General features: G+C 40.5%; 1 protein-coding gene across 3 annotated transcripts in view; it reads left to right on the top strand.

Annotated features, from left to right (window-relative positions):
* REPS2 (RALBP1 associated Eps domain containing 2) overlaps positions 1-26,007 on the top strand; it is a 97,480-nt gene that overhangs the window by 56,385 nt on the left and 15,088 nt on the right. For all 3 annotated transcript variants that reach the window (XM_069971242.1, XM_069971243.1, XM_069971241.1), the window contains exons 9-16: positions 1,316-1,392; positions 2,056-2,133; positions 4,163-4,229; positions 6,097-6,165; positions 9,475-9,520; positions 13,666-13,802; positions 20,137-20,198; positions 22,731-22,811. In XM_069971242.1, the coding sequence (XP_069827343.1) occupies positions 1,316-1,392; positions 2,056-2,133; positions 4,163-4,229; positions 6,097-6,165; positions 9,475-9,520; positions 13,666-13,802; positions 20,137-20,198; positions 22,731-22,811 (617 nt within the window). The remainder of the gene's footprint in view (positions 1-1,315; positions 1,393-2,055; positions 2,134-4,162; positions 4,230-6,096; positions 6,166-9,474; positions 9,521-13,665; positions 13,803-20,136; positions 20,199-22,730; positions 22,812-26,007) is intronic.

The following is a 26,007-nucleotide window of genomic DNA, read 5'->3' as shown; positions in this document are numbered from 1 at the left end:
GGTTTACTACAATAGCAGGGGCACTAGGGGAACAATACTTTGCCTAGCCCCGGGTGCTGCAAACCCACACTACTAACTGCCGCGCACAGTATGTGGCCCTTGAATGATTTTATTAATGCCTGACTGGCCCTCGACATGGAAAAGGTTCCCCACCCCTGGTCTAGGCTAAGGTAAGAGAGAAATTTTTCTAGCAAGAATAAAAAATGCTATTCAAAGGTGCCCGTGGTCTTGAAGTATAAGCATTTTATGACATTATCAGTCATTGTACATGACCTAGTTTATCGCTTATGTGTGTCACTTGACATTACATAGCAGTTCAACTTATGCAAATGTTATCTATGGGCACAGCCAAAATGATTGCACTATTAAAATGGGTGGACACTTCCTATTAGATATGTACAATACCTTTTTTCAATGTAGAATTAACTGTTTTTGTAAAAATTATTTTAGATAGAGCCATAGTGATTCATTTATTTTTTACTCTCTATATAGTGCTAGTTCCTGACATCAAATCGCACATATAAACAATGTATTTGGAAACCAAAGTACATTCTATACATAGAAATAATAAAATACTATAGCAAAACTGGAAGGAAACCCTAAAAAACTGTCTTGCAAATTGCTTAAAAGGAAAAGTCTGGCGCTGTAAAATTTTTTAAAAGGCATAGAGTGCCTAATACAATGCCAGCCAGCTGCATTCCTTTTAAAATAGTGCGAGACAACCACAGTACCCAAAAGGATATATGCCTTCTTGTTGTTTTAGCACATATAGTAAGTAGACCCTCCTGTGTTCCCCCATTTAGTATTAAAGCCCCTCTGGACCTCCAAATAGTAGTTAAGCCCCGATGTACATCCCCATTAAGGTCCCCTCTGTGCCCTCATATAGTGGTTAGGCCCCCTCTTTGCCTCCAATAGTTAATAGACCACCTCTGTGCTTCCATGGAGTAGTTAGGCATCTATATGCAGGCCCCCCCCCCTCCGGTAGTTAGCCATCCCCCAAGTAGGCAGTATCCCCCTGATAGTAATCCCAGCGAAGCATATCCACTATGTTGGTTATCCCCCTGTAGATAGCCCCCCATGTAGCTATCATCCCTGTATGTATTCTCTCTCGTATTTGGCCCCCCAGTAAATAATATCCTGCTGTGTTTGCCGCGCCAGAAGTGATAGACCTTACGATGAGACAAATTGTTGACTTTGATACTTTGCCTTTACATCCACCTCTTGGCTTATGAATGGATGGACAGACTTCATTTTGTCATGATATACATGACAACCATACTTGTTGTAAAAATATATATATTTTTTTATTTCACAGCACCTGTAAATCCCAGCACAGATGGTGTATATGAGGCATATCGTGGAACCAACACAGTTTGCTCAGCCAGGAAGGAGGTAAGAAAATATTACTCCACATATACTCTACTTAAGTTTTCACCCAGTGAAGGTGGTGCATTCCTTTTATAAAGAGAGCTGTGGAGCCCAATTTTCTTGAGATACCCCAAAATTGTGTCCTTTTAGCATATGCCTTGTTTTTTGTGTTTTGAAAAGCAATAACATCCCGGTCGGAGTGTATACAGAGTGTATACACACCTTCCGGGATTCCATTACAATCAATGTATCCGTCAATTTAATTAAACAACAGCCGTGGTTGCAAAACTTCAACTACGCTGTTGTTTAATAAAATAATATGTTGTGTGAACATATCCTAAGTGTGTTTGTCCTTTATTTTTCTCCTCCTTGAAACATACACACATTTTTTTCAATTCTGTCCCCTCATTCATGAGAATTTGTAATTGTAACCATTGCTAACCCTATACCTATGCCCTTAGTGTCTCTGCTGACCTTATGTAGCGATTGTATTGATGTTTATGTGACTATTGTAGTTTGTTAGTATTATATCCATCAGTATAATAAATATGAAGAAATGATGCCACTACTTTGCTTTTTTGTGTTTGATAACTTCAGCTGATCCTCGTGTGGCCCTGTTTGCATAGATTAACTCTAGCATTTTAACATCTAACCTTCCTCTGGTGTCTCGTTTTCTCTTGTAACCAGCTTGAGACCGTCTGTGAAGACCCTGCTAACTCTGAGCTCCTGATTCTCTTTGATGTGGAAACCAGTAACAACAAGCCAGTCAGTAATAATTGATGTCTCTCTGTTTTCATCCTTCCACAGTATACATCAGTTCTTCTTACATGAATGTTTGGTACCTCTTGAGCACAGCCCTGGTTGTATATACCGGGGGAGATTTATCAAACATGGTGTAAAGTGAAACTGGCTTTGTTGCCCCTAGCAACCAATCAGATTCCACATTTCATTTTCCAAAGAGTCTGTGAGGAATGAAAAGTAGAATCTGATTGGTTGCTAGGGGCAACTGAGCCAGTTTCACTTTACACCTTGGGGGAAAATTATCAAACATATTGTAAAGTAAAACTGTCCCAGTTGCCCCTAGCAACCAATCAGATTCCACCTTTCATTGCTCACAGACTCTTTGGAAAATGAAAGGTGGAATCTGATTGGTTGCTAGGGGAAACTGAGCCAGTTTCACTTTACACCATGTTTGATAAATCTCCCCTCATATTTGATAAATCTCCCCCATAGTCTTTTTATGCCTTGCATTGTTTGCGGCATACCTGTCTATCGTTATGGGAGACTGGTACATGCCCAAATGTTCCCATTCCAGTTTAATTACACAGTGATGGAATTTATTCATGACCTTAGTTCAGGAATAAGATGGAAACTTTAGATTATTCTTTCCTAGTGGGTACATGTTGCTAACATACTAATCAGTTGTGTCTCTGCGTTCACGGATCATTGGGTTAAATCCTTTGGTTTTAACAATAAGTTTTTTGTTATACCGCTTCTTTGGTATTTCAGATGGGATTGTGGAAAAAGGGAATTGTGGTCTGTATAATTATGTGAACAAAATGATAAAATGTATAGGATTGCATAAACAAATATAAACACTAGTGAACAAATGTCTTCATGTCCAGACCCAGTCACTAGATGTTATATTTAATAGGGAAAAGAGCTTGATAACTAACAAAGCTATACACTAGAAAGTCATAGGGGGAATTTATTAAAAGGGGTATCCAGGATTAGAAAAAAAAACACACTTACCTTCTTGCAAAAACAGCACCGCCTCTGTCTCCAGGTTGTATATGGTATTGCAGTTTAGCTCCGTTAACTTCAATGGAACTGAGCTGCAAAACTACTGCCAAACGCGGGACAGGAACGGTAATAACTGGAAAAAGTGCCCATGTTTTTCTAAGAGCCCTATTATATGGTGCGATAATCGCTCTGTGTAATAGAGACAACAATCAGTCGATGAAACGATCATCAGCTGATCGTTTCTTTAGGCCCAGACCTAAAATCATCGGCCACCGACCATGCATTGCTACGTAAAATAGTGATGTGCAGCCAACAGCTGACGATTGCACAAACAGTCCTGTCCATGCTCCCGTTCTTCTCTTGTGCTCTGCATGTGTCCCGGTATCATGGCCGCAGCTTCAGAGTGGCCTGTCTGAGCTGACAGGCTGCTCAGCCAATCACTGGCTGGGACTGCCGCAGCAATGTCCGTGCAGCCCTTGCTAAACGATTAGGCTAGGTTCACACTGCGTTTTCAGCATCCGTTTAACGGATCCGTTTTTTTTAACGTCCAGAAAAATAGGGTCAGCAACGTTTTTTTGTCCGTTTTGGTCCGTCAAAAAAACGGATCCGTTTTTTTTTATAATGGAAGTCAATGGAAAAACGGATGCACACAAATGAATCCGTTTTTTGCAATCCGTTTTTCATGCGTTTTTTGCAAAAAAACGGATGCGTTAAACGGATGCTGAAAACGCAGTGTGAACCTAGCCTTACCAGTGCCGATCTAGCAGACAGGACTTTCTGAAAATGTATTGAACCTAAACAAAACAGTCATGTTCATTGCCTCATAGATATCAATAGGTTCTATACGATACAAATATACAGTTAATTATGGAATGCTATATAAAGGGTAATAATCAGAAGTTTGGCAATATATCTATCTATCTATCTATCTAAATTGCCAAACTCAAACTTCCAATTATTACCATATATATATATATATAAAATTATATTTATTTTAAATACATATATAATAGTTTTATACAAAATATTGTTCTTTTCTTTCAACAAATAGAAGCCCACCACAGAAGTACCAACAGGACAAAATGCATTAAAGAAAAACACGGTGAATGACTCAGAAGGTATAAGATTGGTTTCATTGTACAGTAGTTTATTTCTCCTCCATATTTTATTTCTTTGTTACAATTTTTGTCCTCTCATCCACAGAAGTCTTTCACATAAAGGCTCGTTCACATCTGTATTTTATGGCTAGGTTCTCACCAGTGTTTTACCCTCCGCCATAATTCCGTTTCTCTTTTTCATTTTGAAACAAGCAGCTCAGTCTCCCTATTAATTTTAATGTTTTTTTTATTGTGCTCCGTTTGCATCAGTTGTACTCGATTTTCAAATCCATCAGCATTCCATTTTTTTGACGTACATAAAAAAAAACGGAACTAGAATGGAAAGTGCACATCTCTTTTTTTTTTCATTTTACATTATAGTCAATGGTAACGGATGTAAACGAAAGGTGTTTCCGTTCATGTCCGTTTTCAAGTTATCAGTCATCATCAGTTATTTTCCTTAACCATGTGCAGAAGAAGTGAGAAACCAGGAAGGAGTATAAACTGATATGCAAACTGATGCCTACTGAAGCAAGCGGATGTACAAAAGTCAGATTTTTAAAGCCAAAATGCAAATGGACCAGTAAAAAAAAACTGATAATTTTTCAATCAGTTTGCTCATCAATTTGTGCTTATCCGTTCATTTAAAATGGACAGATCCATTCATGAGATAAACGCAAGTGTGAACCCAGCTTAACAGGTTCTTACAGGTTGTTGAATGAATCTGTGAAAAACAGATGCCAAACAGATGCAAACAGACCTTAAAGGGACACTTGGGCGAAAATCTTTTTCTTTCATATCAGCTGGTTTCATAAAGTTATATAGATTTGTAATTTACTTCTATTTAAAAATCTCCAGTCTTCCGGTACTTATCAGCTGCTGTATGTCCTGCAGGAAGTGGTTTATTCTTTTCAGTCTGACACAGTGCTCTCTGCTGCCACCTCTCTCTGAAACAGGAACTGCAGAGAAATAATAGTTCAGCACACAGTCTGTTTGTTGACCCTATGTCGCCTTCTGACTGGTTTCCCCCAGTAGATGGCGCTGGGTTCCTCAGGGAATTGATGGATCAATGCTTAATACAGATATATCTATGGATTGTCAAGCAGTCAGTAGTGAAAAAGTCAAATTAGCCATAGAGTAGTGACGTTGATACATTAAATATCTGTAAGGTCCAAGTAGGAGTCTATGAAGGAAATATACCTGTCCAGAACAGTAGCTAAACCCCATAGAAAATCTTTCCTGCTCTGGACAGTTCCCAACGTGGACAGAGATGGCAGCAGAGAGCACTGTGTCAGACTGGAAAGAATTCATCACTTCCTGCAGGACATACAGCAGCTGATAAGTTCATGAAGACTGGAGATGTTAAAATAGAAGTAAATAACAAGTTTTTTTCCGGAGTACCCCATTAATGTAAAAAATTGAATGCTGTCTGGGAAGAAATGAGTGCGTGCAAGAACATTTTTTCTCCATTCAAAAAAAAAAAAAAGAAAATGAAAGGAACAGAGCCAAAATGAAGGCAAACTGAGACCTGATGGGTCCTAAAGGAATCATTGGGCAGTATATATGCAGACATTTGATCTAATTAAATTCTTTTTATGATGGTAAAATTCAGATGTTCCATAAGCTACGCAGCTCCAACATGTAAGTTTAAAACGCTTGGTTCAAACTGTGTCAAGCAGTGTCTTTGATGGGGAGGGGGGGGCGACATATACTTTAGATGTATACCTAGGATGCAGATGTAATCCAGGAGTCTGTAACCATCACTCCAAAAATCTGCTCATTTAAATATGCCTATGGTCTCAAACATAGACTATTTGTTTCCTGAGCGGACAGCATATGTTTCCCGAATATATAAACAACATGTCTCTATTTTTCTTTAAAAAAACAGCTTTAAAAGAAAATACCATAAATTACCTTGGACCGAGTGAGACAAAAAAGTTCCAGTCCTTCAAAACGGGTAATCTGACATATAACTGAATAGGCCATTGTATATGTTCTTTGAGATACAGTATGTTTAGTAATAGATAACATTGTGTCCAATCTTGTCCTATTTTGTTGTTGTTAGAAAATGTTTATATGAATCTGTTCACATAAAAACTGTATCATTAACCGCACATCACAGTTTGAAGAGTATTGACATGGGGAAAAAAAAGGGAAAAAAATGGTATAAAAGTAATGCTGTTTAAAGCGTAACTGTCATATTTTTTTTTTATTGCAGAAATCAGTAGTATAAGCGATTGTAAGAAACTCTGTAATAGGTTTTATCAGCCAAAAAAGCCTCCTTCTGTACTCAAGAAGCAATCTCCCAGCCTCCCCCCCTGACTTCTTATCTGTGCATTATCAGGCAAACACATCTTCATTACAGAGAAGCCAGTGAAGACGGGTTCTGCTCTCTCCATTCTATCCTTATGGAGGGGGGAGGGGCCGAGGGAGATGAGGGAGCAGGAAGAGGTGACATGAAGGTCAGCTGTTTGTAGACTGTCTGGGCACCTAAACCGCAGGATTCAGGGGTCAGAAAGGTCAGTGCTTATTTATGAACTTACTGAGAGAAGATTGCAGGGTGTTGTGCTGTGCAGGACTGCTCCGTGCTCAGTCACTCCTAACAGCCCCTCCCCTCTCCATAGCCACATAATGGAGACAGAAATCCTGCTACTTCTGAAGTGAGGGGGGAGGCTGGGAGATTGCTTTTTCAGTACAGAAGGAAACTCTTGGTTTATAAAACCTATTACAGAGTTTCTTAAAATCGCTTGAACTGTTAATATTTAATGTTTTCAAAAAAATTACCCTGAAATGACAGTTACGCTTTAAATACAAAAGGCAAAAACAAGAAAAAACAAGCAACAAAAACAGTCCCACATAAATGGCACATAGAAGTTTGTAGTTTACCCTAGAAAATATACAGTTACAAAACACAATACAAACATATATCCCAGGTTACATATGCAAGGTTAATAGAGCCATATCATACAGAATGTACGTACCCCCTATGACATTACAAATATTTGGTACCACTGGGCATTAGTGAATGAGAAATTCTTATTTTGGAGTTAGATCTAACAATAAACTCACTAAGATAAACCTCAAAGGTTATATATCTCCATGTATACAAAACAGACAACTCTAAGGACAAATTAAGGCAAGATCTGTTCCAAGACACAGGGAAAAATACATACCCCTCTGTTAAAGGGGTTATCCAGAGCTACAAAAACATGGCCACTTCCCCCCTACTGTTGTCTCCAGTTCAGGTGTGGTTTGCAATTAAGTTCCATTTACTTCAATGGAAATGAGTTTCAAAACCCCACCCAATCTGGAGACAACAGTAGGGGGAAAGTGGCCATGTTTTTGTAGCAATGGATAACCCCTTTAATGTCTGGTCTAGTGCATATACCTGCTTCAGAATGCTGGTGGTGCCAGACCTGGAGGGAGCAGAGGAGTGAGTATGTTTTTTTTTTTCTTCCATTCTCTGACCCTGTTTCATTTTGTAGAAAAGCACAGAAAAACGCTTTGAGATAATAGGGATTTGTTCACACACATGATGTGGAATCACTGGCAGCAAACACTTGCATACTATAAAATAAGTTTCTCTTTCTCTGACTAAAGGCCCTATTCCACGGAACGATTTATCGTCCGTATTCGGAATAGAGTGCAACGATCAGCCGACATCGTTCATGTCGGCTGATCGTTGCAGTCTCTTGTTTTTCAACATGTTGAAAAACAAGCGACTGATATAGCAGCGATTTGCTGCCGGCGCTCCATTGAATAGGAGCATCGGCAGCAGACGCTGCTATATTCTATGGGCTGCCCGGACGATCAGCGATCACCCGGGCAGCCCCCCCGCAGCTCCCCACCGCCCCTCCCGCACTCACCCGCTCGCTGCCGCCGCGTTGAATAGCGGCGGCAGCGAGCGGGGAACGAGGAGCAAACGAGCGCTGAGAGCGCTAGTTTGCTCCTCTAAACGACCCGTGGAATAGGCCCTTTACTGGCTTAAAACAGACAACTCGTGTGGTTCGTGACTTCTTTCTGCAGAGGTGACATGGATGCAGACGTGTGGTCTTTTTTTGGAGAACAGGCTTGGTGGGGGTTGCAAATTGTGGATTTGTGGATTTATACAGCTTGTGAAATTAAAAATTTATATCACCATTACCAGCATCATACAGCTGGTGTTTTCAGTTGATACATATTGGGGGAGATTTATCAAACATGGTGTAAAGTAAAACTGGCTCAGTTGCCCCTAGCAACCAATCAGATTCCACCTTTCATTTTCCAAAGAGTCTGTGAGGAATAAAAGGTGGAATCTGATTGGTTGCTAGGGGCAACTGAGCCAGTTTCACTTTACACCATGTTTGATAAATCTCCCCCATAGTGTACTAAAGAGTTACTATAAAAGATTTCATTATTAGAGATGACCATGCTCGAGTCCACCTGTACGGCATTTGAATACCAGTGGCTGAATGAGTTGGTTGAAGCCCTAGAGAGTCTGGGAATACATGGATACAGCCTATGGCTTTCTCTGTCTCCCTAGGGCTGCATCCAACTTCTCCAGTCACCGGTATTCAAATGACTAACGATCGGACTAGCATTGAGTTCATCACTATTTATTATATTCTTGCATCCCTGCACATCCATAAGAAAATGTGGGACATTATGCTAAAATTATATTTCTAGTCTTTAATTTAAAAAGACAAAAATGTTATGGCTCAGGTGCCGACCATAGACAGTGTTTCTTAGGCAGGATTCACAATGCTTTTACCCAAAAACTGTTTTTGTGCAACACTGTCAGTCTTTGCACAATGCTTTCAAGTTTTTGCACAAAAAGGAAGTAAGTAACCGCTCCAAATTTACAGCAATTTCACACCAAAGTCTAAACAAAAACTATTGATAATCCCCCCATAGTGCATACGTGGGCACCAAGACAGCTTTAACAAACCTCTTTACTATTACATTTTACAGCTGGGTTTACTTGGTAATCTCTTAATCTCATCCTTATCTTGCAAAGTAATTTTACAGTATTAATGGGATTTTAATAATCTGTTTTCCTTGTAAATATGCCAAATAGAAGCCATCTTAGTTTGTTACCTACAGGCTCATCTCTTCCACAATTAAGCATATTTCTAATCTCATCTATTATAAGCAGAAATATAACTCATATAACTACATATATGTATAACAGAATTTATATTTCACCTTCTTTTGATGATAAATATCCTTACAGTAAATGGCAGCCGGATCTAAAAAAAAGTTTTAACCGAATGTCATTTTCTTTTAGTTGTTCACCAAGAACCACACACACACAAAACAAGGCCGCGATCAAGGTAGGATCAGTATTCTCACATCTATGTTACTCAATATTTGTAATGTCTTAGTATGTTTAGTCAATATTATTATATTAAACTATTCTTTAGGAAAATATTGTCAGGCCTATGGAGGGTCATTGGAGAAAAATAATTAGAAAAGGCCCAGTTGTTGTGATTGGTGTTGATCCTAGCAGAAGAGATTATGTTTGTATCACTTACCTGTCCTCACTCCCACTTCGCCAGCCTCATCTTCCACATGGCACAGGACACCGTTGCCAGGGGGATCTGATCATCAGAGGTGGCAGCCAGGCATCCAGCCTGTTTTTAGGGATGTCATGGACTGGCCAGGCCAAGTGATGCTGTGGCCTGGTAGCCTATCCAGAACGCAGGAGCATTGGGCCAACCACAGGTGGCCCGGAGCTCCAAAGGGACAGCAAGTGGAAAATTTAAACAGGCAGCTATGTTCCATAGCGACTCCTGATTGTCTCATACTACATCACTAGAGATGAGCGAGTCCCGAACGTTCAGCATTTGATTAGCGGTGGCTGCTGAACTTGGATAAAGCTCTAAGGTTGTCTGGAAAACATGGATACAGCCAATGACTATATCCATCTTTTCCACATAGCCTTAGGGCTTTATCCAACTTCAGCAGCCACCGCTAATCAAATGCCGAAAGTTCGGGTTCGGATGGACTCTAGCATGCTCGAGGTTCGCTCATCTCTATACCAATGCTTCACCAATGCTATTTCTGAGTATACCCCTTGAGTTCGTGGCCTGGCTTGTTTTTCTGACTTTGCCTTTGTTTGTACTTCACTACTGTATGTGTATGACCCTTGTTGTGTTTTTAGTTCTTTTGCTTCTGGTTCTGAGATGGTTCTGGGCATGTTACCATGGTTTAAACCCTCTAAATTATGCCAACCCCATTGTCTTTGGCTGGTTTGGCCAAATGTCTAGGGTGTATAGTAGCCTTCTGATTCTCCATTGAAGGATTGGGGGTGTTGGATTTTCACCATTTGACCCTGATGATTTTGAAAATGTATAATCACTTTTATCTGTGGCAACCAGAATGAGAACATCCATTGTTTATGTTGTTGTGTTCTGAGTACCTTCCTTTTTTAATTCTATCACTAAAAAATATATAATTTTTTTTGATAAATAACATGATTTCTTTAGAATAATCTGATTTGAAGTAATTATTCAAAGACTTAAATCTTCCTAAGGTGTTGACTGGCATCCTAAGCACTTCCTGCCCTCAGTCACCTGACATCTTAAGGGAACTGTGATTAATCTCTTCTCTAGTTAAGTTCTGAGGATAAGATTGAATTAAGCCTCAGAAGCTCATGTCAAGAGATTACTCATGTTCAGGCCACACATTTGTGTCTTATGCTCATTCTGTCACTATTATTATTATTATTATTATTATTATGCTTCTGTAAGATACAGTTCACTATGAAGACATTAGGTAAGGACCTCCCACTGAGTTTTTTTTCTTTATAAATATTTAATTTTTTCCTCAGCTTTACCAGTACAAATAAAATATACAAATTTCAACATGTCATGATCATCCTGTGTCCCTTTTTACCCCCCGAAACATCACCCCCTGTGAGGTTCTGCACTGTGTTGCCTTGTGTTTATCATGTATCATCTTCCAAATAGCCCTGTCCGTTCTATAACGCTTGCAGCCTGTCTATAGCCCTGTCCACATATGATTCATTGCTTCTATTCAAAAGAATGTCATAACAGATATGCTATGTACTGCATGTTGAGAGAAAGGATCCCGATAGACCACACTAACAGTTCTGAATTTTTTCTTCTTTCTGTATCCTTTTAGTCCTGAGTAGTGATCTGCAAACTTGTCAGATTTTTGGGTTTGTTCGAACCCAAACACTTGGCATTTGAATACTGGTGGCTGGAGAAGTTGGATGCAGCCCTAGGGAGTCCTGGAAAACATGGATACAGCCATAGGCCATTGGCTGTATCCATGTTTTCTTCAAAGTCCTAGGGCTGCATGCAACTTGTCTGTCCTTTGGGAGTCAAATGGGGGCTATGTTCACACTGCGTATGTTTCCGTCCGTAGTGCGAACCGCGAATATATGCACGTAGTTTTGAGGTTGATGCGTTCGCTTGAAAGTATACGATATACGCCTGCACAATGCACACTACGTATGAGCTTACGGCCGGATCGTATACGGCGCCGTGAAAAATTAACAAGACCATTGTTTGAGGACGGAAATGTTGAAACTCACGGCCGTGGATTTCCATGCGGTCCCGTACGAAGTACTTATTTCAGCCAAATTGAACTTGATTTTTCGATCCAAAAGGTTCTGTGAGTTTTATTGGGCTGGGCGAAGATTTCCAAGTAAATGACCTGTTTCAGATCTCTACGAAACAAGCTAGGGAAGCATAACTCTACTACGGGCGTATGTTCGCGGTTCATACGCATCCGGCCGCATGTCAATTTTTCCCACGTCCGTAGTTTCAGCCGCACATGTACGGTGGCGTACGAACTATGGCCGGACTCATACGCAGTGTGAACATAGCCTTAAAGTGTTCGGATTTGGATGAACCCGAACATCCAAACAACTAAAAATATTTACTAAGGGTAGTTTCACACCTACCGGATCCGCAGCAGATTTTCTGCAGCGGATCCGCAGCAGATTTGACTAAAAGAATGAACACCGCATTAAATCCGCATTGTAAAATCCGCTGCGGATCCGGTGTGTGTGAAAGCACCCTTAGGCTATGTTCACACTATGTATGGCCGTGGGAAAAATAGACATGCGGCTGAAAACATACGGTCATTTACTTGGAAATCTGGTTCAACTAAAAATAACAAATAAAATCTTTAGAAAGTGATGCAAACACCTCTGGATGCATCTGGGAAAGCAGGGAAACAGTTTACAGGAATCGCTATTACCGGGGTTAGCGATCCTCTGCAGTAATGCCGATGTCTCTCATGGTTAATATATTTAATTAATAAAACACATTTTCGTTGTAATAAAGTCCCTTTCGTTGTTCAATAATTAAATTTAAACGAATCCATCATTTTGCAATTAAATATACTGTCAAAAAATAAATATATATATAAATATACATTTATTTATATATATATATTTATTTTAACAGTATATTTAATTGCAAAATGATGGATTTGTTAGAATTAAATTATTGAACAACGAAAGGGACTTTATTACAAAGAAAATGTGTTTTATTAATTTTATATATTAACTATTAGAGGCATCGGCATTCGGCATTATTGCCGGCTATTTTTTAAGTACTCTGTACGTACCGCCTGTCAATCCACGGCCGTGAATTTGCACAGTTCCGGCTGCAAACAATGGTCTTGTTCATTTTTTACGGGTCCGTTTACGATACAGCCGCACAGATACATAGTGTGAACATACCCTTAAACAGATTTATAATATAGATAATTGGTCACTAACACTATGAGAGTTTCTGTCAGATTCCCCCGCCAGAAAAACCCTAAACTTTTTGAAAGTAGCACCATATCACATGAACAGTAGCATATGCCGTAGGCATTTCAATTCTTCTCACATTACCATTATAGGCTCATAGTTTATCGTTTGGTTTATAATCATTTAATAGAAAACAATTAAAAAAAAACGAAATGAAAAATACAGGCATAAGAAAACGTGTAATATATTTTAGAAAAATATCTTTAAAAATTGTGGTTAATCAGTCATGTAAAATCCTTGAAAACACATGAAATTCAAACTAAAAAAAAACACATCACAAGAAAAATGCTACAAAAATGCATTATTTGTAGTGTGTTTAATAGCTCACATCTGAACTAGCAGCTCACGAAGGGAACAGGTTACATGCTGCCCGTACAAGTCTATGGAAAGTTAAAGGAAGATTAAGAAGTGGAGAGGGAAGCAAGCAGAGAGTGCAAAGAGCTTACCACAAGGGATGATTCAGAGCTTATTGCTGAATTTGTAAAATAAGTCATGAGCTTTTTGGGGGGATATTTGTCTGTACATTCTAATGCTGATATTTCCCTTCCAGCCATCATATGGCTTAATGCAGAATAATACATTTTGCTGAACAAGTATATTTGTCAGAGAGCCATTATGTACTTGTATGTGGTCTCATTCCAGCTATAGCCAATCAATCAAGCTCAATGATTTCTCCATATTATTCAGGTCTTACTCGAGCACTTCGATTGAAGAGACCATGAAGAAAGTAGAAGAGCCTCCAACTCCACCCCCAAGACCACAGAAAACCCATTCAAGAGCTTCTTCCCTGGATTTGAGTAGAATTATACAACATCATTCTCCAGGTTATTATATTTTACATGTTCAACATAGTACCTTGTGTGTCATTGTGTTTCATAGTCATTGTACAATGTCTACTGAAATGTGGTTAAATAGGAACAAATTCAATGTATATAGAAATGCATAAATATATAAGAAAAATGTTAAAGCTTGATGTAGCAATAAGACACGGTGAGGACTCAAACTGGACAAACTAAATTGGTTTAGGGATAGATGAAGGAAATGATGGTGGTGCAAACTGTATACAGTCTCAGCTGAGCTGGTATTTAGGTGAAGGTTATCGTGTGATTATCTCCCAGGCTGATTGAAAGGGCGGTACCTTGTGTGATACCGTAAAGGTGATATAGAGCAAGTAAAGAGATTCAGTGCTCACCTTTTTGTCCCTTAGGCTTTGCGCATATAACCCCGAGCTATGGGGTACAAGTGATCCTGGGTATGGTGTCTCCAACCGGTGAAACATCCTGTAACATGGTGGGGTTGCCAGAGCTGGCTAGAGTACATGCGGGATGCACCCAGGAAAGGGGCCCACAAAGCAGTAACATACAGGAAAAAAAATGCCAATTGGCCGTACACAAATTTGCCAGCTCTAAACTAAACAACAGTGGTTCAAAGGGGTACTAATTCTTAAGAAGAGTTCGTCATAAAGATGTGTGGAGACTTACAGACCATTGCTGCTCCACTGGGAATTCTGTGAAGAAAGGATATGCAAAACATCTGTAGAGAAAAAAGATGTTCTTTAAAGTCAAGTCTCACTCAATCCTAGAACATTGACTGGCGATTTTATGACAAGCCAAACAATCTTTCCAAAAGGAAAGATTTCCCATCTCCAGACACTCTTCGGGGGGTTGTTGCCCCTCTTCTAAAAAAAAAAAAACAGTGGTAAGAGTCCAAGATGTAAAAAAAATAAATGAATAAATAAAAAAAAGAAAAAAAAACATATATATATATATATATACACACTACCGTTCAAAAGTTTGGGGTCACCCAAACAATTTTGTGTTTTCCATGAAAAGTCACACTTGTTCACCACCATACGTTGTGAAATGAATAGAAAATAGAGTCAAGACATTGACAAGGTTAGAAATAATGATTTGTATTTGAAATAACATTGTTTTTACATCAAACTTTGCTTTCGTCAAAGAATCCACCTTTTGCAGCAATTACAGCATTGCACACCTTTGGCATTCTAGCTATTAATCTGTTGAGGTAAGCTGGAGAAATTGCACCCCACGCTTCTAGAAGCAGCTCCCACAAGTTGGATTGGTTGGATGGGCACTTCTGGCGTACCATACGGTCAAGCTGCTCCCACAACAGCTCAATGGGGTTCAGATCTGGTGACTGCGCTGGCCACTCCATTACCGATAGAATACCAGCTGCCCGCTTCTGCTATAAATAGTTCTTGCACAATTTGGAGGTGTGTTTAGGGTCATTGTCCTGTTGTAGGATGAAATTGGCTCTAATCAAGCGCTGTCCACTGGGTATGGCATGGCGTTGCAAAATTGAGTGATAGCCTTCCTTATTCAGAATCCCTTTTACCCTGTACAAATCTCCCACCTTACCAGCACCAACCCCAGACCATCACATTACCTCCACCATGCTTAACAGATGGCGTCACGCATTCTTCCAGCATCTTTTCATTTGTTCTGCGTCTCACAAACGTTCTTCTTTGTGATCCAAACACCTCAAACTTTGATTTATCCGTCCACAACACTTTTTCCAGTCTTCCTCTGTCCAATGTCTGTGTTCTTTTGCCCATCTTAATCTTTTTCTTTTATTGGCCAGTCTCAGATATGGCTATGGCTTTTTCTTTGCCACTCTGCCCTGAAGCCCCAAATCCCGCAGCCGCCTCTTCACTGTAGATGTTGACACTGGTGTTTTGCGGGTACTATTTAATGAAGATGCTAGTTGGGGACATGTGAGGCGTCTGTTTCTCAAACTAGAGACTCTAATGTGCTTATCTTCTTGCTTAGTTGTGCAACGCGGCCTCTCACTTCTTTTTCTACTCTGGTTAGAGCCTGTTTGTGCTGTCCTCTGAAGGGAGTAGTACACACCATTGTAGGAAATCTTTAATTTCTTAGCAATTTCCTTGGACTCTTCCCACTGTTTTTTTGGGGCAATGATGGCAACTTTGAGTATGGCCAATAAGCATTTTTTTTCCCTTGTATGGTAAATCTGAGGCTTGGCAGGCATGGCGATTAGGGTTATCAAAAAGCAGACAAATAGTCAGCACCCCAGGTGAGTCCTGACACTTGCAGTTTGCTGCAGCAATTTTCTATTTTTGAATGATTAAGGTTATCCGCACTGTACGGTTTGCTCACAGTAGTCTCTTACTTGGCCTATAACCTGGCCAGTGCTGTGTGTTTTAATATGCCCAGATTTCTGCAGTTAATCCAGCTGTATTTGTGATTGTTCAGCTAATAATGTCCTCATTGCTTAAATGGGCTGACCCAGTAAGATAAATAGAGTTCCACTGATACATTATGTGAAATGAAAAATATTTTGAATGTACACTTATTTATGTATACATCCTGTCTGACAGATAGAGACTTACTAATTCCTGCTAGGCTAGGTTGACACTGCGTTATTGCTTTCTGGAAAAAGAAACAGTCAGTAAAAACAGGTGCAGTTTTATGCCATCCATCAGGATATGTGTTCCGTTCACTAACAGTATTTAAAAAAATAAAACGGCTCCATCTTTTAAAAATTTTTTTTAGCATACACGAAAACATGGTCGGCCACTTTTTTTTGTACAATAAAATTAAATGTTCAAAAATGGATACAATAAAACGGATGCAAATATGCCGTGTGATCCCATCTTTACCCTTGGTTACAATGTCCTTTTGGGCATTTGCTAAGGTGTGTCATTGATGCTTGGTTCAATTCCCTGATCTGTCCCGTTAGTATTGTCAGTTGGTCTTCACTGTGCATGCAAGTAAGTGGGAATTCTGGGAGAGCGTGTGCTCTGTTGCATGCAGTGTCACAGTTCAGAGAGGAAACCAGGAAGTAATCAGATCCTTGGGGAAAAAAACTGTACAGGGATGTATGGAGAGCACGGAAATGTAAGAATAGGCTGTTTGTTATGTTTTGCGCCTGGGCAGCAACATATTAAAATTTAGTTTAGAAAAAGAAGATAGTGAAGTTTTGTATGTTAGTGGAGGGGAATGAGAGATGGATTGTTTGTTAATAGGCTAACTTGGTGGGCTATGCAAAATTGAAGCCCTTGTTATTTTGGGGATATAAATTTATAGAATCCAAAGTTCCAAGCATAGACATGATAAGAGAATGTTGCTTCTCTGCACATTGATCTATGATTACAGCAAACTGCGGTGTTATGAGAAGGCAGATACTGTGTTATATCTGGCAGCCAGACAAGATTAGACTGTAATTTACTCGGTAGAATCTGTAGTTAGTTGTAATTCACCTTCAATTAACATAATTACAAAGGGCTGTGAAGAAAAAGAAACCTACACAGAAAATAAAGAAGCCCTATGCCAAGGGGACTGTACACCATTAATCTGGCAGTACTAACTGTATCAGTCTTATACCTGCTGTTAACCAAAATGTGCAATATTACTATTGACCACCATGGATATGTTAATAATTAAAGATCTTTTTGTTTGCTTAATAAAGTCTGAGGATTTACTATGCATTAAATACAATAAATGGAGATGGAATTAATTCATGGGCATATATTTTATGGTACTTTGACAAAAAAAAAAAAAAAAAAAAAAAATATATATATATATATATATATATATATATATATATATATATATATATATATATATATATATATCCTTTGTTAGGGACTATTACTATTACATTCAACTATTAGCTTGCATACACTGCAATGCTATGATCAATGTTACCAGCGCTTTGCCTGAGGCAGACTCAATGACCAGACTTGCAATCAGACTGCAAGCAGGCCCTATTACACGAAACGATTATCGGCCGATATTGGCCGATAATCGTCTTGTGTAATAGAAGGCAACGATCAGCCAACATGAATGATGTCTTCTGATGGTTGCAGCCGTTTGTCTTTTAACATGTTGAAAGACAAATGACTAATATAGGAATGATCTGCTGCCGTTGCTCTATGGAGTAGGAGCAGCGTCAGCAGACCACTACTATCTGCTATTACCCGGGCAGCCCCCCAGCAGCCCCCCGCTGCCCCCCTATACTCATCCGCTCACTGCCCCTGCGTGTAAAGGCTGACAGCACCCATTTGCTCCTCTCAGTCGCCCTGTGAAATAGGGGCTTTAGACCTCTTGCTGTCAGGGAAAATGATCGGTATCCAGCCACATGACAAGAGCCCAACTCCTGTCACTGACACTTAAGCCCCTATTACAGGAAGCGATTGAGAGGAGCAACGGAGCACTGTAAGCACTCCCGGCTCGCTGCTGCAGCTATTACACGTAGCGGCAGCGAGGGAGTGAGTATAGAGGGGGAGCGGAGAGCTGCGGGGGGAGATCACTAGATCATCCAGACAGCCCATAGCAGATAGCAGTGATCCGAGACGCTACGTCTCAGGGCCGCTCAGCCACTCATTGAAGGAGGCGGGATCCGAGCGGACTTCAAACGGATCCCGCCTCCTTCACTGAGTGATGCGGGACCCTCCGCTGGAACCGAGGAGGTAAGTGGACGTCTTTTATTTCAGCCACCTCCTCCCCGGTCCCCCCAAAAAAGTGCCCCCCCGCCAGAGCATCCCTTTAATGACAGGCAGATAGCAGCCGATCATCACCCTCTATGAAGTCAGCTCCTGAGTTCACTTCATAGAGCCCCTTGAGGTTATGCCATGCATTGTAAGGCACAGACTTCCCTAGTATACCTTTATATGCTATGTGCTAAGATCCTTTGTCCACAAATTTTTTTGTCCTTGAGGTCCCCCACTAGTTAGGAACATTGGTTCACCGGAAGGTTCCCCTTTGAGATTTTCACCAGCATAAGTCAAGCAGAAGCCCCCATTCCAATGCCAAGCAGCAGAATCTTCTCTTTGATTCCTGCTGTGGTGCAGGCGGTGAGATAAGTGATTGCATGCCTGTGCTTCTCCTGGCTTTTAGGCAGTTGGGAGCCATGTATACAGATGAAAGATAGCGGTGGGAGCCATGTATACAGATGAAAGATACCGGTGTGAGCCATGTATACAGATGAAAGATGGCGGTGGGAGCCATGTATACAGATGAAAGATAGCGTTGGGAGCCATGTATACAGATAAAAGATAGCGTTGGGAGCCATGTATACAGATGAAAGATACCGGTGTGAGCCATGTATACAGATGAAAGATGGCGGTGGGAGCCATGTATACAGATGAAAGATAGCGTTGGGAGCCATGTATACAGATAAAAGATAGCGTTGGGAGCCATGTATACAGATGAAAGATGGCGGTGGGAGCCATGTATACAGATGAAAGATGGCGGTGGGAGCCATGTATACAGATGAAAGATGGCGGTGGGAGCCTTGTATACAGATAAAAGATAGCGTTGGGAGCCATGTATACAGATGAAAGATGGCGGTGGGAGCCATGTATACAGATGAAAGATGGCGGTGGGAGCCATGTATACAGATGAAAGATGGCGGTGGGAGCCTTGTATACAGATGAAAGATGGCGGTGGGAGCCATGTATACAGATGAAAGATAGCGGTGGGAGCCATGTATACAGATGAAAGATGGCGGTGGGAGCAATGTATACAGATGAAAGATGGCGGTGGGAGCCTTGTATACAGATGAAAGATGGCGGTGGGAGCCATGTATACAGATGAAAGATAGCGTTGGGAGCCATGTATACAGATGAAAGATAGCGTTGGGAGCCATGTATACAGATGAAAGATGGCGGTGGGAGCCTTGTATACAGATGAAAGATGGCGGTGGGAGCCATGTATACAGATGAAAGATAGCGGTGGGAGCCATGTATACAGATCAAGGTGCCAATCAGCGATTTGGGCCAAGTGACTTGTATTACCCAGCTTTAAAAACAGATAGGCAGGTGCTTATTGTTACATATAGGTTGTCCTGGTCATACTCGTAGGGCTTTAGCAGGAGGCATACATATATGTAGTTGATTGTCTTTTAGACATCATGCACAGGAGTGTATTATTGCTTCATACAACTTCTAAGTGGTACAGAGCCATAATATAATGGCCACATGGGCATCTATAGAGACTATACCTCTGTGCACCTCCAATTTCTGTATGATCCTGAAGAAATAAATAATGGCCTTTACCACCAAATAGAAAACCACATGGAGGCAAAATAAGGACCTGGGTGCATGTATGATAAATTATTTCTAAAATAAGGTATCACTGCATGATTTCACTAAATGCTTCTTTCTGGTTTACATAGCTCCCCGAGCTGGATGGATACCGCCTCCACCTGCACTACCTCCAAGACCATGCGTATCACAGGTAATAGTGAATACTTATAGTAGTGAATACTATATGTTGTTGCTCTTTTACTTTCTACTAACATAGCACCTTGTAAAGCCATCAATAACCCCCTTTCCCTCCTCACCTTCTACAGTAATGTCTAGAGAATGTAACTGCAGAGAGAAGTAGGTGCTGTCTTGTCTTTAGCCAGCAAAGTAAGGGTCCATTTACGCAGAAAGATTATCTGCCAAAGATTTGAAGCCAAAGCCAAGAATGGATTTGAAAAGAGGAAAAATCTCAGGCTTTCCTTTATGACCTCATCTCTGTTTATGGTCTTTCTGGCTTTGGCTTCAAATCTTTGGCAGAAATCTGTCAGATAATCTTTGTGTGTAAATGGACCCTAATGCTACGTTTACACGGAACGATTATCAGGCGAATTTCCGCAATAACGATCAAATTCGAACGATAATCGTACGTGTAAACGCGGCGAACGATCGATAAATCGTTCATTTTGATCTTTTAACATGTTCTTAAATTGTCTTTTGCAAAAAATTCAGTCATTCACTGATCGCAAAACGAATTTTCTGTACGATATATCGTTCCATCTAAACGCTGATATAAAAAAAAAACATTATTTCGAAATCGTTAATCGTACGATCGGGCGAATTATCGCTCCGTGTAAACTTAGCATAAGAGAAAGGAGGTGTAAATACTGATTATCAATCATCCCAGCTCTTGTCCTTCCCCTGAAATGGAGAGCATGAGAAATAGCTGTGCATCATGAAGGGGACTTTAAGGGGCTCAATAACAGCAGTGAGAGCACTTATGGTGCGTTTACACAGACAGATTTATCTGACAGATCTTTGAAGCCAAAACCAGGAACAAACCATAAACAGGGATCAGGTCATAAAGGAAAGACTGGGAGCTATCCTCTTTTCAAATCCATTCCTGGCTTTGGCTTCCAAAATCTGTCAGATAAATCTTTCTGTGTAAACGCACTATAAAATCACCTTGTCATGCCAGACAGAGGTACTCCTGCGCTGATAAAACAAAAAACAATCAATCAATCATAAACTAATGGTGCTTTTACACAGACAGATTTATCTGACAGATTTTTGAAGCCAAAACCAGGAACAGACTATAAACAGGGTGCAGGTCATAAAGGAAAGACTGAGATTCCCTGTCTTTTTAAGTCCATTCCTGACTTTGGCTTCCAAAATTGGTCAGATAAATCTGCCTGTGTAAACGCACTAATAGTTTTTACATTTACCATCCCTCTGGAGTCTGTCTCCATTTGAATTTCCCGCTGTTTGCAGGTCCCTGAAACTCTAGTTGGTGGCTTCATTTTTTTCTTTACTTCCTGGTTTGGGGTTTCCCATGATGCACCTTGTCTCCTGTGATGTCTAACTGACTCGGTAAAACTGTTAGATGGCTTACATCTTGTTCAGCCAGTCAGAGCTGAGCAACCTGTGTCATCTGACAAAGGGAGGCTGGCCTAACAGGGCTTAGACCCACCTCACTCTTGATGATGTCATTGTCACAAAATGGCTGCCACAGAGCAGCCTGGGGTCAACAGTCATTAGGTAACAATGAGTTTACTTCACTTCCTGGTGGGGGATTGAGGGGGGAAAAGATAGGGAAGGGTGCCAGATAGGTGATTGAAGCATAATACAAAGTTATATAACTTTGTAATGTGTTTCAATTACTGGGAAAAAGTTTTTCGCTGGAGTAACCCTTTAAGTCATGCAGGAATCAAGTATGTTTTAAAGCAAAACCTAACCTGCTGATATTTCCCCTTTAAAAGAAAATAAAGAGAGAAATAAAAATTCACGACAGTGTCTCTTTAAGTAACATTCTGTTATACTTCAACTTTTCTGTACATGTCCCCACACTAGCCATATGGCTTCTGTTGCTCTACAGGGTCTGCCAGGTATCCCGTGCCTTATGCGGTGCATATGGAAGCAGATGATACATGTCACAATTTTGTATGTTACATTTGTACAGAAAAAAACTCTATGGGGGACATTTATTAAGTCCGACGTTTTTTACGCCGGACTTAAAAATGTCCCCGCATCTCCGGCGCTACAGGGATTTATGTAGAGGCGGACTGCCTCTACATAAATCCTGTGTGCTCTGGTGCGCACGGTCAAAAACCTACGCCAGCTGAGGACTGGAGTAGGTTTTCGGCGTATGTTTAAGATACAAAAATGATGAATTGCGCGGACTATGAGTCCGCGCTCCACCGTTCCGCCCCCTCCCCCCCCCCCTTCCTGCCCCCCCGGAGTACCCGTCGGAAAGTGGCGATTTGCGAATATTTTATTCGCAAATCGCCCATTTGCGCTTAAAATCATTCACAAATCGCCACTTTCCGCCGAAAAACCACATTTCGCCGGATAATACATGTCCCCCTCTATGTTCTACATAAAAATCTGAGGTATACTGTATATAGGTACAGTGGATACATATGCAATAGGATACAATTTTCTTACAAAACAGCCATAGTAGGGCCTTATATCCTACAAAACTGCATAATCCAAGAAGTGACCATGCGCTTTGATTGTATCTTGGCAGCTTTCTTATCCCAGCACTAACGCAGATCAAAAGATACAAATTCAGCAACTAACCTTTGCGGATTTCAAGTCACAAGAACAGGTAAGGAAAGCCCTGTGCCGTATTCGTGTTTCTACTGCATTTCTTTTCCAGATTTCCAAGTTTTTTTTGCAAAGATCTGTGTAAACTGTCTGTGAATTTTATTGGTTTTGGGAAATTTTCCAGTACAGCTTTATTATTTTTCTTTTCATTTTAAAAGGCGTACACCAGAGACTCCTTTTAATTTCCATTAATATATTTTTTAATAACGATATAACTTTGTTAATGGTAAAGAAAAAAAGTATACATTTGTTGTAATTATGTTATTTTACAAAATAATCTAACTTTATTAAAGCAAATGTACCTTCAGGCTTTTTTTTTTTTACCTTAGCCTCTCGTCGTCGGTCTTTTCCCACCGAGCTCTGGCCCACCTCGGAGCACTGGGGGCAGCATGTTGCCCCGCAGTGTGATGAAATCCCCTCCCCTCTGTGATGCAGCTCCATTGATTCTAATTTGGGGGAAAATGTAGTCTGAACCCAGCCTAATCTTTTTTTTTTTTTTTTTTAAAGAAAAACACTATAGATTAAATAAATCTATGTAATAGATGAGATTGTGTCAAATTTTATTTTAGAAACAAATAAGACAAAATAACAAAATACTCCACTAGGTGGCGCTTGAAGGACATGTCAAACACAGGTCTGTAAAAAAGGCTTATTGAAGCAAGCAGTTTGAGTATCTTAATGGAATTGTTTCTGCAGCATGTAAGTGTATTTTGCATTCAGGTGTGTCTCTTTTAATATACAGATTTAGGGTACAAACACACACACCGTATACGCAGCAGATACGCAGCAAATACGCAGCAGATCTGCAGCAGATTTGATGGTGCAGATTTAATGCTGTGTTCAGTTATTTAGATCTAATCTGCTGCATATTTGTTGCGTGTTTGTTGCGTATTTGCTGCATGTCGCAGCAGTAAATACACTGCGTATACGGTGTATGTGTTTATACCCTAAAGCCACAATCACACAATGTCTTTTTTTGTTAGTTGGATGGTTGTTATAAAAAATTGCCGCCAGAAAAAGACCACTGGGTCCATCTAGTCCGCCCTATTAGTATTTCCCTTCTTATTATCTTAGGATAGATATATGTTTATCCCAGGCAGGTTTACATTCTGTTATTGTAGATTTACCAACCACCTCTGCTGGAAGTGGGGGGCTTGGGGGTCCAAAAGGCTTCTCTGTCACATAACTACAGAATTACATAAGGTCAATGAGGGTGTTTCATGATTGTAGAATAGCACTTGTAACTTATAACACTGATGTGATAGCTACTAGGTGGGCCCTGGTACATAATCTTTTATAGGGCCCCTAGAAACTTACTTAAAACTGCGAGACAACATAGTACAGCCTTTGCGAAAGCACACCTATATTCGATGATCATGATCCGGAACCTGTCCCACCCTCCCATCTCAGAAGATGACAGGGAGGCGTAAGTGGAATACTGGAAGCAAAGTATTCCTTTTCCACTCCTTGGACAAGCCCTTTAAATGTACAGCTGTCTACATACCACAGCTGAGACCCATTGCTGATGACGTGAGCTCAGATCCATCTCATCACCACGCCATATTTTCTAGTTTATATAGCTTTATTATACCTTTTAGTTATGTTTTCATCTAGTCCAACCTTTTAAAAATAACATCATAAACTGTTTTTGATTTATTCCCATTAGAGAACACTAGTAATTCCACATAACTGTGATTTTCATACAATCCATTTCATACAAAGTGCATTCTATTATTTCCTGATGAGAAAAAAGAAAGTAGAGACACTTTTCAATGTAATGTTTTTTCAGTGCAGTTGTACAGATGAAATTCCAGTTTTTTAAGATTTCCTCCATAAATATAAAGGGGGTCATAGGTGACTTTGGCAAAGCACCATCTTCTTGGAGATCTTCCTAATCTGTAGGCTTGTTGTGTATAACAGAGACAGACGCTCAATACTTTTTACTTTTACTTTTAAATCTGGCACCTTTGTACAGACAGATATTGAAAGTTTTGGGTGACACCGACCATGCTCTAATACTACAGATAAATAGACATATACAGCTTTTAAAATTATTAGGGGTACTGTATTTACACAAATACCCAAATCGAGGGTATTCTGACAGCTCTACACTAGAGATGCGCACAACTCAAGCATGCTAGAGTCTGGACAAACCCGGGAGTTTTGGCATTTTATTACTGGTGAGGGAAGAAGTTGGATGTAGCCCTAGGGACTACAGCCTATAGACTACTTGGATACAGCCTATGGTTGTATTCATGGTTTCCAGGGAGCCTTAGGGCTAAATAACCACCAGTAATTAAATGCTGAGACTTAGGGCCCTATTACATGGAGCAGTAATTGGCTGAATTGGTCCGATTTGGACGATTATTGCTCCGTGTAATAGAGACAACAGTCAGCCGATGAAATGATCATCGGCTGATCGTTTCTTTAGGGCCAGACTTAAAATCATCGGCCGCTGACCGTGGTGTAGTGATGCACGACTGACAAATGCCCAAACAGTAAATATTTCACCTGTCTACGCTTCCGGTCTTCTCCTTTGCTCTGTATGCGTCCTGGCACTGCGCACTGTGGCTTCATCCAATCACGGCCAGCAATTGGCTGAACGGCCTGCTCAGACAGGCCACTCTGAAGCTGTAGGGCGTGGTGCCGGGACGCATACAGGTGAAGTATTTTCTGTTTGGGCAAGGGCTGCACGGACATCACTAAATGTCCATGCTAAATGATTATCGGGCCGTGTAAGAGGCCCAGTAAATGAGCGCCGACCTAGCAGATTGGCGCTAGTTTACAACATTGATCAGGCCTTCATCGGCCCGTGTAATAGGACCCATACGGGTTTGGACGGGCTCCTGTCGAGCATGCTCAAGTTGTACTCATCTCTATTCTCCACCATTCCCACTTATTACTTAGTAGGCCTTGTAAACATGCAAATGGCATAAAACTCTATGATGGCTGTGTCATTTTTACTATTACATGTGGTACCTCTGCGATCTCTTGTCGGATTTTTACAGAAAGCTTTGTAGTATCGGGTATCAAAAAATCTCAAATGCATTTTTAAGAACAATGTGAGTATTTACAGGACATCCCTTCGGTAGTGTCATAAAGGCAGTCCGTACATCACCCTATGTACTCCCCCTTTTCATTTCCATCTTCACATCAGCTCACCTTTCAGTCATTCTTTACCTAAGGCAAATACTATC

This window comes from Dendropsophus ebraccatus, chromosome 5 (assembly GCF_027789765.1).
Source record: "Dendropsophus ebraccatus isolate aDenEbr1 chromosome 5, aDenEbr1.pat, whole genome shotgun sequence".
Taxonomy (NCBI): Eukaryota; Metazoa; Chordata; class Amphibia; order Anura; family Hylidae; genus Dendropsophus; species Dendropsophus ebraccatus.
The sequence above is the reverse complement of the archived record's forward strand: the minus strand, read 5'-3'. Positions and strand labels throughout refer to the sequence as shown.